General features: G+C 41.3%; 1 protein-coding gene across 1 annotated transcript in view; it reads left to right on the top strand.

Moving 5' to 3' along the window:
* The window catches only part of ETV5 (ETS variant transcription factor 5), a 55,105-nt gene that overhangs the window by 19,343 nt on the left and 18,145 nt on the right, over positions 1–17,617 (top strand). The window contains exons 6-7 of the mRNA XM_031452764.2: positions 6,535–6,664; positions 7,575–7,859. Of these exons, the coding sequence (XP_031308624.1) occupies positions 6,535–6,664; positions 7,575–7,859 (415 nt within the window). The remainder of the gene's footprint in view (positions 1–6,534; positions 6,665–7,574; positions 7,860–17,617) is intronic.

The raw sequence follows: 17,617 nt of genomic DNA, 5'->3' as shown, positions 1-17,617 counted from the left end.
TTGGGCTCCTCCCACCATCATTCTTGAGCTAAATAGTACATATTCCTTACTATGGAGGGAAATGAGGTGGGGTGGTAATGGTCTAAGAGAGGAACAATGTCCCAAAGTTGGTGGCAAAGACAGTAGTAAGCTTAGGAACAGACCTTCACTTTAGGACCACGGCTCCGGAATCCTGAGAAGTCCCTTGACCACGACTGTGTACATCCACACCACATTTGTTCACAAGCACTGACAGAGGCTCTGGAGATACAGGCTGGCCACCTGAGACATAGCCTCGTGGACGTGTCGTTTGGAGGCAGGTGTTGGTGTTCTGGTCCACTCCCGTCATGAGACACAACCTTCCTTTAAAGTAAGAAGATTGTGGCTATCAAGTGTGACCAAATAAGGTCCTCCCAAGGTCAGGCCTGCACAGCTGATTTGGGAAAGATGAGTCTGCTCCAGATGAAGGCAATGAAATTGAAGAAGGTGGAGAGGAAAATCCCCAAGCAAAGCCTGAATGGCTACACCCAGGAGAAGGCAGGCAGAGCCTGCGTGTGAAGCGGGAGGAGGAGAATGGGCTGGGTCTCCCCGTGCTCAGACCGCAGTGTAGCTAACTGACTGGCAGTTTAACACTCAGCAACTACCTAAATGTTGTGTATGTTCACAACAAAGTCTGTGTCGAATCGAAACTTTGATCATGAAGCACCAAAGGAAAGGCTTATTAGATAAGGTGGTTTTGTCTTTCTGAAAAAAAAAAATTCCTTTTGAATCAAACTGTCGCTCATCATAACATTCAACAAAAGTGTTTTCCTTTGTTTTGATCCTCTGCTGTAATAGTGAAGCTGAGTGCCAGCACTGGCATGGGGTAGATGCCTTGGACAGAATCCACAAGCCTGTACTTGTGGGCAGGAAACAGATTTTGTCAGCAGAGGGAATTATTATTATTCCTTTTGAATGGGCCAGTGTGTCTATTTTCTCTATTTTGAAACAATTGGGTTATTTCTTTGAAAAACTGCTTCTATACCACCACAGAAGAAAGATTTTCTAAAATTTGAGAAATCTTAGTAAGTATTAACTCAGTGATGCTGTTTGACCAGGACAAGGCTGCTTTAAAAAAAAAAAAACAATTGAAATAACACACAGCAATCATAGGAGTACAGCTTGCTAAATTTTCATAAACTGTACAAACATCTAGATCAAGACCCAGAACTTACCAGAATACGAGAAGGCTCCTTGTGCCCCCTAAACAGGCATTACCCCCAGACTCGGCAGTAACCTCCATCCAGACTTTAAACACCATTGATTAATTTTGTTTCCTTTTTTGGGGGTGGGTAATTAGGTTATTAACTAATGGAGGTACTGGGGAGTGAACCCAGGACCGTGTTCATGCTAAGCATGTGCTCTACCACTGAGCTATACCTTCCCCATAATATCAAGGTTTCCAACCCATGAACATGATATATCCTTCCATTTATTGAGTTCTTTGATTTTCCTCAGTGTTTTATACTTTTTCAGTGTAGGTATCTTACATGTCATTTATTAGATATGTTCTAGGTATTTGATGTTATCTGTTGCTATTGTAAGTGCATTTAAAATTTCACCTTGGTTTTGTTACTGTATATAGAAATAGTTATTTTTATATATTAGCCTTGTAGCCAATGATCTTGGTAAATTAGCTTATTGATTCTTATACTTTGTGAATACTTTATATTTTCTGTATATCCAACCAGGGCATCTGTGAATAATGACTTATATTTTTCCTTTCTAATCCTTTTATTTTTCTTGACTTACTGCATTAGCTATGATCAGGCCTGATTTTTGATCACTATGTCAGATAGAATCTTCCAAGAAGTTCCCTAGAAGGAAAAGCAACTATGAAGCTAAGTTGCTTGATTTGTGACCATCATATCTAAATTTTAAGTGGTGTTATGGCGGGCTGCAAAGCAATGCATTATAGTTGGTAGTGTGTGCCCCCAGATATGGACTTAAATCTTGTCAGCCACCCACCCTTGTCTTTCCTACCCCTGACAGGCAGAGATTCTCGTAAATGTTCGTGCATGGATCCTTAACAGAGTTCTTACAGTCAGGTAGGGGTCCAGACAGCTCAGAGTGTTCTTGCCTCAGAAGTGGCTTTAAGAGGGAACTGTCAAGAAGCAGTTTCATAAGGGGCAAGGGACTTGGGGTGCAAGATGGAATCCATGGCAACAGTGTGGCATCTGGCTGGTCAGTGACTGGCTGTAGACGCCAGGTCTTCCAGAGTGCCTGCATCTGTTTAAATGAGCAGATTTGTCAGCTGGACAGTAGAAGAAACGAGATCTTTTAGATGGAATACTAGAATGGGAGGCAAGGATTATAAGTTAGAGGCTGCTGGAGTCCAGATATTAGTTTCCAGTAGGAGTGAGGGAGGGATCCTGGGCATTTTGGTGGCCTGGAGTTAGGGGAGGGTGTAAGTCCCGGAGTGGATTCAGGCGCATCCGGTGTGCTTGCAGCTGGAGAGCACAGTCAGCATGAGGATACAGACCCTAAGTATTGCAAGCGGTGTCCCTCCTTCCTCTTCCCTGGTGTTGTCTTCTTTCTCCATCTCTTTTCTCTTTCCCTGTTTCTTTTAATCTTTTTGATTTAGTCTCTCAGATTCCCTCTGGGAGGCAGTATGATGGAATGACTAATGCCTGTGTAGTAGGACTCCTGCCCACTTACAGCTGTGAGGCAATGGCGGATTACCTACCTTTCTGAGCCTTGGTTTTCTCGTCTCTAAAAGCGAGTGGAGACAGTGGAAGTAGGCTTCTCACTGAGTTGGGAAGACTGAATAAAGTGATGTATGTAAGCAAACTGGCTAAAGCAAATAAGGAGCCTGTCTGGCTGCCTCTTTCTTGATCTGTCTACCTCATCCTTTTCCAGTGGTATTAGTTCTTATCCATTGTTCTTTGTCCTAGAGCATTTTTTTTTCTCAACCAGGTATGATGTATTTTTGTTGTTTTAGTTGAATAAAAGGTTTATGTCCTCCATTTGTGATATACCAAGTGGGTGAGTGCAGAGTCTCCCATTCCTGTCAGTGTGGCAGATTACTGAAATGACAGAGAGGGGGTTCTTGCCTCCTTTCCCCTCCGGTAGCAGCAGCTCCAAGACCTTGTGCAGTTCCTTTAACTCCTTTGGGCCTCACGATCCTTATCTATAAATGCAAGGGCCTGAATTAAGTGGACTGTGAGGTCCAACTCTAATTGCATCTAGGGAAGATGCTGAAAGTCAGATCCCTCACTAAACTATGCATGCCTTGAGGAAAGGACCATGTCTGTTTTGTTCACCATCATATTCCCAGCACTTCCAGCATGCCTGACCCATAAAAGATGCTCAGTGAATGAATGAATGGATGGATAGATGAATGGTTGAATGCAGGAAAGAAATCTCTCCAACATGGAGGGTGGTCCATATTCACCAGGAACTGTTGTCAGGGCCCATCCTCTATTACTGAGCTTAAACATTTTCTATAATTAGGAAATTTGACTTTACCAACTCAAATAGTTCTCTTCAAACTTCCTCAGGAGTTCATGCTCCTTTTTAAATTGCAATTTGTTGCCAGGCTTTTTAGTCGTAGGTCTCTGTCATTGTTTAGTAAGTCGCCTGTGTGAAGGTAAATACTCTATTTTTGAAAGCACAGTGTATAATTAGACAACATCATAGCACCATCTGTAAGGTGCTGGGCCATTTTCTTTACTTCTCAAGGCAGCATCACATATCTCATTTTACAGAGAGGGAACAGACTGAAAGCAGGAACCATTCCTTAGGCTCCTAAGTTCCTGCTGAAGATACATCACTATCCCTAACTCACGCGTACCCCAGACAGGCTCCTTCATACATCTTCTGGCCCAACAGTCCCTTTGGAGAGCTGAGCCTTCTTCCTTAGCCCTCACAGGGCCCCAGATGGCTTTCCTGTCATTTGTCAACCTCCCAATTCTCATTCCTGCCATGTTCCACCCTCCTCTCTCTCCTTCCTGCCCTGGGGGAAAAACTATATAACTAACATTGTACCTCTCCTTAAAGGGTAGATGTAGTCCCTGCCTTCAAGGTAAGAATTAATTGCAAACAATCTGATCACTTATTGTCTTAATCTATTCAGGCTGCTGCAATACCACAGACTGGATAGCTATTAAATTTATTTCTCACTCTTGTAGACACTAGAAGTTCAAGATTAGCATGCCAGCCTAGTCAGGTGAGGGCTCTCCTCCAGGCCACAGACTTCTTATTGGGCCCTCAGGTAGCTCTTCCCTCATGATTTAATCACCCCCAAAGGCCCCTCCTGATACCATCACATTGGGCACTAGGATTTCAGCATATGAATTTGGGGGTGGGGGTGGAGGGACACACACATTCAGATCATAGCACATATCAGATGTTTCTTGAACTCCTCCTTTGGGTAGAGAACATAAGATTCCAAGTATAGGACAGTTTGGTATGGTAGAAGATACCATATAATTTAGAGCCAAAATGGTGTGGTACACACTAAGAATACTGTGTAGGTTCGAAGAAAATCATGACATCAGAGTTAGCCAAAAGTTTAGATTCTCTTTCCAAATGGGTATATGCCATCCTGAAGCCATTATAAAAGTTTTCTTTCTGGGAATCTTTGGTTTACCCTCCGGTATTAGTCTTGTCAGAAGAACTGGTAACTTTTATAAAATACTGTGAAAATGTCAAAACATTTCTAAAACTGGAAATGAGACCAACTGAATAATGCCATAACTGTTTACTCTCTAAACTTAGGTAAAACAACTATAAATGAGTTTCCTTAGATAAAGTAAGAAAAGTGGACTTTTCCAGGACATGTAACTTCAGTTTGCATTGGGGTATCACCACGTTTCCTCATTATTTTGCCAAAACCTTAATGGCAGGAGACTGGTAAGAGGAAAGGCAGTGACAGAGGGGCAGTGCCGAGAACACACGGAGTATGGAGGAATGGTTTTCTGTGTCACGTTGTGTGATTCTCCCTGCTCGTTTACTGACAACATTATAACAACAACAAGTGTAGCAATTTTCTGTGTCTGAATGTCTGGAAACACTTTATAGCAATTGAGGGTTGGCTGCCATGATGTCACCATCAAAAAATCATGAGAGAGACTCTAATGATTTCTAAATATAATCTGCCCGTTCTGAACTTACTCTGTGTGTTTGGGAAAAGCAGTTGGCATTGTATTGGAAAGGAATTATGGCAGGACTTTGCTTTATAAACTTGTCATCTGTGATCAAGTCTTCCATCTCATTTGTTCACTTCTGAGTCCAGAGTCTGGGGTTGGAGGAGACACCTGAGGAACCAGTTGGTGGGGAAGATTGTTCCATCTTATTAGACAGAAAAGAGATTATATTAGGTAGAATCAGCAAAATGATAATCACTAAGAAAATCAAGCTCCTGAAAGTGGCTTAGGAGTAAACACTGAGTGGAACAGAAAATTTAGTGGGTCACCAGAGCACTAGCCACAGTTAGTGACAACTCTGATCCAGTGGAGAGTGGCCGGCAGGAAAGCTTAACTCATTCCCTCCCTCCCCTCCCAGGTAGCTGGACGGAGTGGCGGTTCTAACCCATCGCTAGAAGACAGCCCTCGTAGTACAGCCTATTTAGAGTTTGTCCTTCTGCTTGGGATAAAGCACCGTTTCTAAAATGAGTTAGCTCCTAGATAAGACAGGAGAGGCAAACCTGGTTTGGTTCTGTTTGGTTTTGCCATTGCATGTAAGTCACCTTGACTTGAAAAGCTCTTACTACCTTGCCTTTCAGAATCACACATGGAATATGCAGCTGACTTCCAAATGTAAAACAACAGCTCTGTGCACTAGTTCATTGATTTAGGAAAAGTAATTGGCACCATCTGGAAAAGGGTTGGTTGGGAAAGCCTGCCTTTCCTGCTTGGGCACTAGGAAAGGCAGAGCAGACAAGAGCACGGAGGTTTCCAGGCCTCCTCCTGTGTGGTTTAGCCTCTCCCAGGTTGTGGTTCCGTCCATTGTTGTTTTCCTCTGCTTTTAAGATTTTTGAAATGCCCCAAAGTCGAGTATTTCTTATTCAGAGCTAATACTTAGAGTTGCTGGGTCATGTATTTAATTTGTAAGTCTGCCTCTGAATAAGGAATGTATTTGCCAGAGCAATTTTAAGCCTTTGATAAGCTAATATGTAATGCCCACCAGTATATTTTGGGCTGTTTTGTACTTTTCAAAAGCAAAATTCTTCTCATCTACAACCTTTGGTATTCTGTCACACCTGCATTTTTCTTGAAGAAGCATCACCCATAGGATTTTTAAGGGCTTCAGAGCCTCTGGGAAGCAGACCCAATACCAAAGGAACTTAGACAAAAAGACTTGGCTAGTTGAAAGTGTCAGATGATGATTTCTGACTTTAAAAATCTCTTCACTGGTTTTAGATGGAAGGCTGTGTGTTAGGCTTTCTCTGGCACGTGACTTGACACGGGTTCCAAGAACAATCAGCTAGTATAGGGTTTGCAGAAGGAAGCATTGTGCTCCCTGTTAATCAGCTGTCCTCTCTCTGTTCCTCCCTCATTCCTCTTCTGATTTCAGTGGTGCTTCATGCCCCACCTCCAACCAAGATCAAACGGGAGCTGCACAGCCCCTCCTCTGAGCTGTCGTCCTGCAGCCATGAGCAGGCTCTCGGTGCTAATTATGGAGAAAAGTGCCTCTACAACTATTGGTAAGTGGAGCCAGGGAAAGGCTGGCCAGAAAGCGGCCGTCACACTGCTTGTTTCAAGTATTATTCAGCAGACACTTAGGGGAGCGCACCCTGTCTCTCGGGACAGTGTCGTGATCCTCTAGGCGTGAGCCAGGCCAAATGGGGCTCTTGTGCTGCACATAAAATGCAAAACTGTTAAATCAGCCCCACAGGGGAACTGAGTTCATGGGGTACTGAGCCCTCCTAAGGGGAAGAACCTCAAATGCTGGGATATTTGATCTGTGGCTTCGAGGGAGGGAATATATACTTCTTCATGTCTATCATATGTTAATGTGAACTTTAAGCACCAAAGAAGTAATCTTCAAATCGGAATATATGAAAAAGTCCCCATGCTTGTGCCCTTTACTTAAGAATATCCAGGCCCCAGGAAGAAGCTTTAATTTTAAATCATTCTTTGCTCTAGAAGACAAACATAGATCTGCCTGAAAGGGGGAGGAGCAGAGTTGTTAATTCAAGTGGAGTTATAGCAGAAATTTATCTTTAGCAGAGATTCTTATTCCTGGGAACCCTGGAATACTTGGAAGAGGGGGGCTAGAAAACTCCTCCCAAGGCATAAATTCTCCCCTCGTCCACCTCCTCACATGCATACGTGGAGAATTCTTTTAGAAAAGGGGAAAAAAGAAACCGGAAGCAGAGGCTAAAATTATCTTTGAGAAGAATCACTCGAAGTGTTAAACAAGTCCCTGTGACGCAGTGTGTTTGTCACTTTTCAGAGGTACAAATATTCCCTCGGGGCTGCCAGCGATTTAACTATGTTAATGCTGTCATTTCCTGGCAACTGTGGGCTGCAACCTAGCGTTCTGCTGGACCGGGTGACCATGCTAATGGCTTCATTGCAGCTTAATGGTTCCTTCTCTTTTTCTGTTTACAGTGCCTATGATAGGAAGCCTCCCTCGGGGTTCAAGCCATTAACCCCTCCTACCACCCCACTGTCACCCTCCCAGAGTTCCCTATTTCCTCCACCGCAGGCATCACTGCCCACCTCGGCACATGCCCCTGCAGCTGGCCCAGTACAAGGTGTGGGCCCTGCCCCCGCCCCTCATTCACTTCCAGAGCCTGGACCACAGCAGCAAACCTTTGCGGTTCCCCGGCCGCCACATCAGCCCCTGCAGATGCCAAAGATGATGCCTGAAAACCAGTATCCATCAGAACAGAGGTGGGTGCCGATCTGGGCTTCTTCTACCACCTCCATCCCGCCCCCTTTACCTCACAGGGAGAAGGGGAAGCAGTTAGTCATACTTCCCAGGTATCTTTAAAGTTCCCATTCCATGGAGGCATCTTGTGAGGTAAGACTACTAATACGAATATGACCTGTTTCTCTGTCACCCGGTTCCTGAGGTACTGCAAATGGTTTATAGACATTACAGCATCTTTGCGAAGTACATAGGGAGAAGTAGTTAGCACTGTCCTCGCATTGTAGAGGTAAAGGAGGAGGGACTTGCTCGGGACACACAACCTGTTGACCCTCACTGAGGGCAGGTTTCCTGGCTCCTCACTGGATACTGCCTGCTAGAACCACACCTTGCTTTATGGTACTCATAAATACTTTATTGCCATCTTATGTATTAGGGAAGATGGCCGAGTTATGAGGTATTACTATGCCCTTGAGTTTAACATATTGTCACAACAGGGCATCAGTTAAGGACCTCATTTATAATTTTCTACTTTTCATAGAGAGATCTGTTTCACTCCAGGTAGTTCTACATTCTTAAGGAAATTGAGGCATCAGGAGAAACTTGTTCAGAGTCATTCAATCTCAGAAAGACTAAATGGTAAAGGGAACTTATTTTGCAAACACCAAACTTAACCTCCTAGGTCCCAGCCTTCAAAATCCATTATCTGCAGTATTCTAAAGTTTTGGATGCTTGTGGCCTCCCTTTATAGAGGATGTTTTGAGGGCCTGTCTTTTTTATTTCAAGTCTCTCTGGGAGGAGGAGATAACGTAGGCGGTAGTTGTCTGTGGTTACCAAGGGCCGCAGGATGGTGACCGTTGTTTGTCCTGTCTTGCTTGCTCTGCATTGGTGGGTGTGGGGGAGGAGTACAGGAGAGGAAGGACGTATGAGTGTATCTTCCCCTGGCTGGTCCAACCCAGACGCCTGCTAGTATTTAATTGGAGGTCATTTTCTTTATTTCTAGATGAAATGCAGGGGAAAAAAAAGTAAGCACTCTTGTCTGATTCCAATTCCCTTCCCCTTTTGTTGTAAAAGTCACCATAAAGAACTACACAATTTGGCTGGTTAGTGTCTATTCTCCTGATGAGGCCAGGGGCCACAAACGCCAACGGTACACACGGCCTGAGGACAGAGTGTTGGCTGGGGGGCTGGCTCAGTGGTGGGCCTCCGTTTCGACAGGGAGCTCAGCGGAAGGAGATAACAAGCAAAAGCTTTGTGGTGGCTAATACCTTGTATTAACAGTCTTGTACTTTTTCAAGAGAATTTGGGAATTTGGATTTTTCTGTAGAAATTCCAGGTTTGGTTTTGTTTTTCTTAGTCAGCCACTAATTCAAATTGAAAACAGCAGTAACACTTTGCAGACTAAACAAAACCTCTCTGTGGGCAAAGTCATCCTGCAGGCCTGCCAGTTTGTGAACTCGGGCCAGGATACCATTTTTATTATGATAATTTTTTTGGTTTTGTGTTTTTAAACGACCTTTCTGATTTTCTGAAGGGATTATTAATGGAGGAGCAGGGTTGGGGTGGGGTATACATGCAATATTTGAAATAATTAGCAAACTTTGTATTTGTTATATCACACGTAGAGGAAGATTAACTTTATGTTAAATCTCTTTTATTCATATTTCCCCCCAGTATGTTTCCTATCCAGGGGGCTTGGGTAAACAAATGTCAATGGTCAACTGAACTGGGGGAGAAATACCCTAATTTTGCTGGTGGTTATTTGTCCTCTTGAAGCCCTGGCAGACAGCCTGTCTCAGTGATGAAGTAGGTGTGTCTCCAGGCAACCCAGCCTCCTCCCAAAAGGAGGACATTTGATCCCTAAGATTTAGGGTGTCTGTCCTCAGGTGTCCAAAGGCAGGAACCAGAAAGTAGGTATTTTTGGGGGGGATGATTCCTCCCTGAACTCAGCTTTTCCATCTCACACTTACTTCCCCTGGTTACCCTCTGCCTTTAGGAATGATGGGTCTGAAATGACAAGACCTCACACACATGAGGTAGGTGATACAGAGATCCTTGAGAGACTGGAGTGAAGGGCAGAGTGTTCTGCAGACACCTGAATGGATGAAAGAAAAACAAGACTGGGAGCTCAGGCTTCTGCAGGAGGGACTGTAGTCTCACAGCTGTGAGTGCACACAAGTCTCTGTAGAGGGTTAAATGCAGATTTCTTGCTCCATCCCAGAAATCATGTTGTGGGTCTGGGACAGGAACTGGAAATATTATTGTCACACATTTAAGAAATCATAAATCATGACTCTGCTCTCTTCTACCCCCATACATATCCTAATTCCAACCCACCTGTTTTTTAAGCATCAAGCACCCAGTACTCTGAAATTTGTTCTTATTGCCCTTGTCCATTATTGAGATAATGTGGTATCTGTGATGCAAAATCAAAAACATGACAAGTGATTTTGCTTGTAGATACTGGATGGCACATAGAAAATGAGACGAACTAAAATCCCTGTTCTGATTTTCTAAAAGTAATAGGAATTGCAGTCATGTATGCTAACAAGCTTAATAATCACACTTAAAAACTTATGCCTGCTAGAAGTGGAAAGTGGGGTTGATTACTTTTGTTAGTAACTATAGTTTGTTCTTTGCTAACTTTTTATTTAAATTGGTGGGACTATTTCTTCAAGACTAAACCCATAACAAAAATGTGGTATTTTGCAGGATAGAAGGAAATACTGTCTTATTTGAGCTTTTTAAACAGCTCTGTAATCAAGGCGGAATTTAAAAAAAAAACCCTATTTTAAAGAAAAATCAGACCTCAGAGTGTCTAAAGGACTATCAAAAGGTCACATAGCCAAATACAGGGTCCTACATTTAGAAACCAAACATTAACATATAAGTACACCATTCTGGTTATGCTTTGATGGGGGGGTTGGTTTGCTAACAACCATTAATGTCCACTAAGAGCTGAGTAAGGGACCTTGAGAAATCCATTTTGACCTTGAATTTTATCCATCTCTATCTCCTAAACTGCCAGAACTTTATCCATCCCTTAAAACTACAAAATCCTACTTAATTCCTGCATCACTTATCTAAACCCATGTTGTAACACCTATCTTTTGTTTTGCTCAGAGTGTCTTACTTCTTCAGTTGAAGAAATAGAGCAAACTCTGAGGTTTAAAAAATCATGATTTAGATCCCCTTTAGACCACATTTAGCCCAATAGCTTGTCTTCAATATATGTTTAATAGTAGTAGTTTGCTAAGATTATACTTTAAACAACTAAGACATAATCTAGTCAAAAGTACATTCTTAATGTTTGGTATAATCTTAGTATAATTCTTCACAACTCAATTTATTTTTAGAAGGTAAATATTGTGTTTGAAAGCTGTGACATATTTGTGATTTCCCCCAAACTCCCAGGAGGGAAAAAAAACATGTGATTTGGCATGTTCAGACATGTTCCATTTATCCTTCAAGACCAGCTGCTCCGTGATGAGGAGGAGTGCTTTTCATGCCTTCCCAATCTCACGAGATTTTTCATTGTGCTGTTTATGCTGTTTACATGTGCTGGGTGAGGAGCTTAGAAAATCTTCCTATATTATGCCCATAGTACTGGCCAGATATGTTTTTGTCTTTACTATTCCATTTGTTATACCATCTCAAGTTGAGTCCCCACACTTCATCTGAAGGGGCTCCACTAAGAAATGCATCATCTAAGAATTTTGGAATACATTGCTCTCTCATTTGTGTGGCACCAAGAAGCAAAAACTTAAGAAAGGACAACATGTAAGATACCCTTGATGGCAGAAAAATCCTCTACTTCTTGATGCTTCCTTAGAGCATCAGTGTCATGATAGGCTATCAGCCTGGAATTGTGGGTCAGAGCCAAGTCCCCAGAGTCAAGAAAGGCTTGGTTGTGTGCCACACCATCTAAAAGAGTCAGTGACCTATTTGAGAAGGTTCTCTTTCTCAGGGATTGTGATCAAAACTTCAGGGACGAGCTTATGTTTTCTGGAATTGTGATTTAATTGAAAACTACTTATTCCCTAAAGATGCCAGATAGATTGAGAGATTTAATATACTCAAGTTTTTCCTCTTGCTTCTACTTCCTCTCAAAGTTTATCCCTAATAAATTGCTGTTCATTTTTGTCTTTCACATTTTGTAGTTTTTAGAGAGGGAAGAACTTGACTGTGAGTCACATTTATAGCTTAGCCATCAATGAAGTCTGACGCATCCTGTCCCTTCTCCACGAACTCCTGTTAACAGCATGTTATATACAGCAGCACAAATTCACTTTGGGATCCGAAACTGAGTTTCATAGATGCTTAATGGAACTTACTTTGACAGACTGAATAATGTACTTCTAATGGCTAGAGTATGGGCTTTTTTGGTTCTGAATCTTAAGAGGACTTGTTTTCTGTACTTCATGTTTACTATAGGTTTTTTGGTTACCTTTTTAATCAAGCTAGAGGAAATTTCCTTCTACCCCTTAGTGTACTAAGATGCTTTTATATTTATGCATGTTGAATCTTACCAGACACTTCTTCTGCCTCTATTGAGAGGATCAAACAAATACTCTTCCATTTTTCAGTGTGGTGAATTACATTGATTTCTATGAAACCAACCTCATATTCTTGTGATAATACATAACAACTTGGGTTTATCATTTATACATTACATTCTTGGACTAGTTTTTCCAATATATATTTAGGACTTTGGCATCTGTATTTATGATTGAGAACATGTAATTTTTCCTTCTCACATTGTCCTTGTTGGGTTTTTAACATTGAGGTTATACTCAAATGTGTAGAGGGTATCCTTTCTATATATTCTGGAATAGCTCATGTGAAATTAGGTTTTTCATTCCTTGAATTTTTGGAAAAATTGACCAGTAAAACCATTTGGGCCTGATATTTTCTTTGTGGGAAGATTTTTAATTATTGGTTCAGCATCTTCATCTTTTATGGTCTTGCTCTGGATTTCTATTTAGTTGAGTAAATTTAATGAAATTGGGGGGGCAGTTTTTCTGTACTGTGAGTTTTAAAATTAAGAGGTTATATAACTCAGTGGTAGAGTGTGTGCTTAGAATGCACGAGGTCTTAGGTTCAATCCCCAGCCCCTCCAAAAATAAACCTTAAAAAAATTAATTGGCATAAAGCTGTTCATAATGTCCTTTTAAAATCCTCTATAGCATCTGTTTATCCCTTTTTCATTTGATGCTTTTTATCTAGACCATCTTAGTCTTAGCAGATACTTTGTTGAAAAGACGAGTGATTAACTGGCTTTGCTCATTCTTTCTACTGGAGATTTTTTTTAATTTTATTGAAGTATTGTTGATGTATAGTATTGGATGTTTTCTATTTTCATTGATTTCTGATCCTACTGAAGTATTTTATTCTATTTTCTTTCAGTTTATTCTGTTTTTCTAACTTATTTGGTTGGATGATTTGCCCATATTATAAAGGAAAAAAGCTAACAATTAAACATACAGCCAAAGAAAAATTTTCCTAAGGCTGGGGTGACCATACATCAAGTTTTTCCTGGGTTGTTTATGGTTTATGAAAGTAATTGCTAATAGCTTACCCTTTTACCCCCCAAAATATCCTGGTTGAGACAATTATTTGAGCTCCCTAACCAACTCCTGCTTTAGCTGTATCCCAAAACTTTTCAGAAGACCACAAATCAAAATTCAGTTTAAAGTGTTTTTCATCAATCCTGGAGTTTGTTTTTTTTTTTAATATCTTTTTAAAAAATGTATTTCTTAGCTTTGAACCATAGGAATTTTCTAGCTGCCTGGACTACGGGATTTTTATTTAAATGTCATTGAGAGGGTATTTAAAAGCAATTATAGAAACAATTATATAAACAGTGGCCAGTGGCTCTAGAGTTGGAGACTAACAGACCTGAATCCCAACTCTGCTATTTCCTATCTATGTGACCTCAGGCAGGCATTTAACTTCTCCAAGCTTTGGTTTCTTCATCTGAAAATGGGGGGATACTAGATACCACATAGAATCATTGGGTAAGTTCAATGAAGTCACACTGGCAGAGAATGTACTCAGTAAATGTTAGCTTTCATGACAATTTTACTTTTTAAAAAATCATTTTTATATTTCATAAAAAACTATTCTAAAGGAATCTTCCTAAAATGATGTAGATACCACAACTTAGAAACTAATGTTAACTTTTAAAAATATACATCTCCCTTTATCCCTAATCTTCATTATTAGACTTATTAATGTTGTACACAAAAAACTAATACCGTCACCATCTATTCTCCTAGGAACATCTTGTCTTTACATCACCTTCTTTCTTCCATATTTGATCTTGAGAAATCAAATATCTAGGCCTTTAAAGGACATTTTTTTCTTCGTCTGTTTTATCACAGGTTAGAAGGGCCAATTTGAGTTTAAGCAGCGCTGACAGGCCTCAGAGTCCTGAGAGCTCTTTCAGAGTTCTTTGGTGGGCTTTTAGGGACAGTGTTTGGGTTTTCTCTGGCAGCAGTGCCTGGCTCTTGGTATATGGCAGGAAGATAAATGTTAATGTGAAGTTGGATGGCATGTTGCCGCCTGGAATTAAAAAAAAAATCAGCACTTTCTTTCTGAGAAAGGAGACTAGATACTGACTAGGCAGCCAGAGGACTCTGTGTGATAGTCTTCCAATTCCTTAAAATCTTCCCTTACATTTGCATTAACTTCTGAGTTTAGCTGTTGCATGCTGGGCGGGTAGCAGTTGGGTATTTGGTGGTGATGTCTGAAGGTAATATAGATCAAGAACCTAGCAGTGTGCCCGGCCCTCTTTCGTGTATTATCTCATGTAATCTTTACAGTTGGGTTGTCTTTATTTTACTAGTGAGGAAACTGAGGCTCAGAGCAGTTATGTAACTCACCCAAGGTCACACAGCTAGCAGGTGATAAAGACTGGATTTCAGCCCAGGATGTTCTGACTTTTTTGCAGCCGGAGCCTCTTAACCCAGCTACACTGCTTCTTCTATTTTCTATCTTCTCTTAGCTTGAACGGAAATATTAACTAAGAGGTGTTGGTTTCTTGGCCAGTTTTCTGTATCATCTCTCAGCTGGCCTCTGAACCGTCACTACTTCACCTGGCACCCAGAGCCACTGTGTAGCCTTCGTTGAATCCACACTTTTCTCCTTTTTTTCCTCTAAGCATTGTGTTTACTCTGTGTGTTGGCAGCAGAAACTGAAAAGGAAATGCAGAAAAAGCATCTAACGGTTTTCATAACGTAAACCAAATGTTAGTAGCGTGGGTGAGCTCTTGGGAGGAAAGGCGCTATATAAATCTGACAAATAAATAAATAACTGGTTCTTTAAATAAACTGGCACTGAAAAAGCCTTAATCTGTAACCTATTGAATGTAGGCTTGCTCGGTAGTCAGAAGTCCCCTTTTGCTCGCCAACTGTGAGTTCACTATGGCCTGAGCTCTGCCGGGGGAACCAGTGAGGGTGGGTGGGATGGTCAGCGAGAGGAAGAAGAGGTCTGTTAGGAACCATGCCGCCCCTCCACTGACAGTGATTGCCTGCCTCAGTAAACAAGAGGCATTATGTCATAGCTGTACTGTGCATACAACACATTCTTAGAAACTTCAAAAGGACTGTGGAATGGGGGAGGGGGTTCGAATGAAGGTCAGTGAGTAAAGTTCACAGAATGTATTTTGAGGACAAGAACTGAATTATGTTACTAATCTCTACAAATAAAAGCTGTGATTGGCAGCAAGCTCGGAGAGAATCTTTCTTCCAAATATGTTGGTTCTGTGACCTACCCTTAAGCTCCCCTGTGCCACTCTCGCTCCCTCAAAACAAACCAGGACGGAACAATCCCAGTTACAGAATCTGTTCTGCAGATCCCAGGCCTGCAAGCTTTATGCATCCTTAAAGTTATGCTGGGGGGAAGGGATGAGGGCTGCTGGCTGGTGCCCATTCGGAAGTACCTTCTCCTGAGGGGGCCGTACCAGGCCACCTCTAGAGTTTCATGCTGGAAAGTGAGAAGATGAGCACTGGGCGGAAGTGAGGTGATTGGGCCTGCCAGCTGCTCAGGCTCTGGTTACAGAACTGGGTGGTTTCGTGCCATCTCAGAGCCATCAAGGAAGTGATTTGTGGAGGTCACCTTTGAAGGTGCTAGGAAAGCGACAGGAGTGGGGAGGGGTGAGACCGTGGAAAGCAGGTGCCCTTGCTACTGTTCTGCTAGCATGAAGTTTGGATACTTTACAAAAATAAGTCCTAAAGAATGTCTTCATCTTTCTTTTCTGCCCGCTTCTTCAGAATTTTCTTTAAAAATTCAGGTTTACAGCATGCTGCTGGTGCCTGTATTCTAAATGTCAAGCCTAAACCCAAGTTTCAAATTTACACTTCTTCACAGACCATAGAAGGGTTTCCTTAAATAACGGCAACCTTGAACATCGCACTCCTGATAAAGTTCCACTGTAATGCATTCAGTGCCCACGGAACCTTATGGAGTTTATAAAACCTGTTTAAGTAATTGGCCATGCAGATTCTGATGCTTTTGGTGTCTGGGATCAAAGGATAACTATAAAATAGTTTGGTGATCTTCGTGTTATAAAATGATGTTGTGGTGCTGCTTTTGGTAAGGTAGTAAAGACTCAGAGGGAGGGCCATGCTATACCCTGATCTAAAATGTTTTCTCTGCTCACAAATCTCTTCAGCTTAAGATTTTAAATCTTGATGTTCTAGAAATCTGTTGGCTACCTGTTGTCACAGATTCATTCAAATCAAATTCAAATCACTTGACTAAAGCTATTAATATTCAAGCTAAAAGAGAGTAAGACCTTAATGTTACTGGGTTATATTGTGGATTTTGAAAAAAACTGATTAAAATTAGTTGTCCTAAATCCTGTATTGTACCCTGAACCTTGGCTCATACTTTCTACCTGAGGGCATATATTCACACATGCTTCTCTTTATACACATAGACTAGTGCTTTATGCATATTTCATGGCTCGAGGCCTCACATAGATGGTCACCATCTCCAACTTCTACCCCCGTCCGTCAGTGATGACAGCTGTGGCAGAAGCCTGCTCTGTAGACATGATTTCATTCCATTATTCCAGTAGCATTTTGATGGATAATCTATCCTCATGTTACAGATGAGGAAACTGAAGCCAAGAAAACTTGCCCTCTGTCACTTCCCTAGTAGTGGCATCATTTCAGGACCTCTGGCTTTCACTTTTACTACATTGCTTTCCCACAGAGGGCACTCGGCATGTATCTGAATTTCTTGACAGCTATAAGATGTTAATTATACTTATTAACAAATGCTTTTATTGTTCTGTCTTATAAAATAACATATATCATTAAATCATAGATGAGCACCAAAAAATTACCTAAAGTCATAACCACCCAAAGATAAGTAATGTTAACATTTAGGTGCAGCTTTTTCCAGGATTTTGTGACATGAACTTTTTATACTTTTGCAAAATAGGTATCAAATATAGCTTTCCAGTTTTTTACATATTTGTATATTACATCATACTTGATAGTTGCACTCAAGAAAATGGCTGTATCACAAGGTACTTAAGCAGTTCCCTTGTTAGACATTTGTTTTGGTGACCATCTTTGTAGCTTTGTCTAATCATATCTATGACTTCAGTGCTTTTGTGTGTCAGGTGCAGATTTATTAGCTGCCTGTTCATCCTTCAAGTAATTAGGAAAAGCTATTTCTCTGTTAGTACTTTTTTCACTACTAATGAAGTTAAATGTTGTTTATGACCAAAGGATTTCTTTGGTGATTTTCCTATTTCTGTTCTCTACCC

Source organism: Camelus dromedarius, chromosome 2 (genome assembly GCF_036321535.1).
Source record: "Camelus dromedarius isolate mCamDro1 chromosome 2, mCamDro1.pat, whole genome shotgun sequence".
Taxonomy (NCBI): domain Eukaryota; kingdom Metazoa; phylum Chordata; class Mammalia; order Artiodactyla; family Camelidae; genus Camelus; species Camelus dromedarius.
Note: the sequence above shows the minus strand (reverse complement) of the source record. Positions and strands in the feature narration are given on the sequence as shown.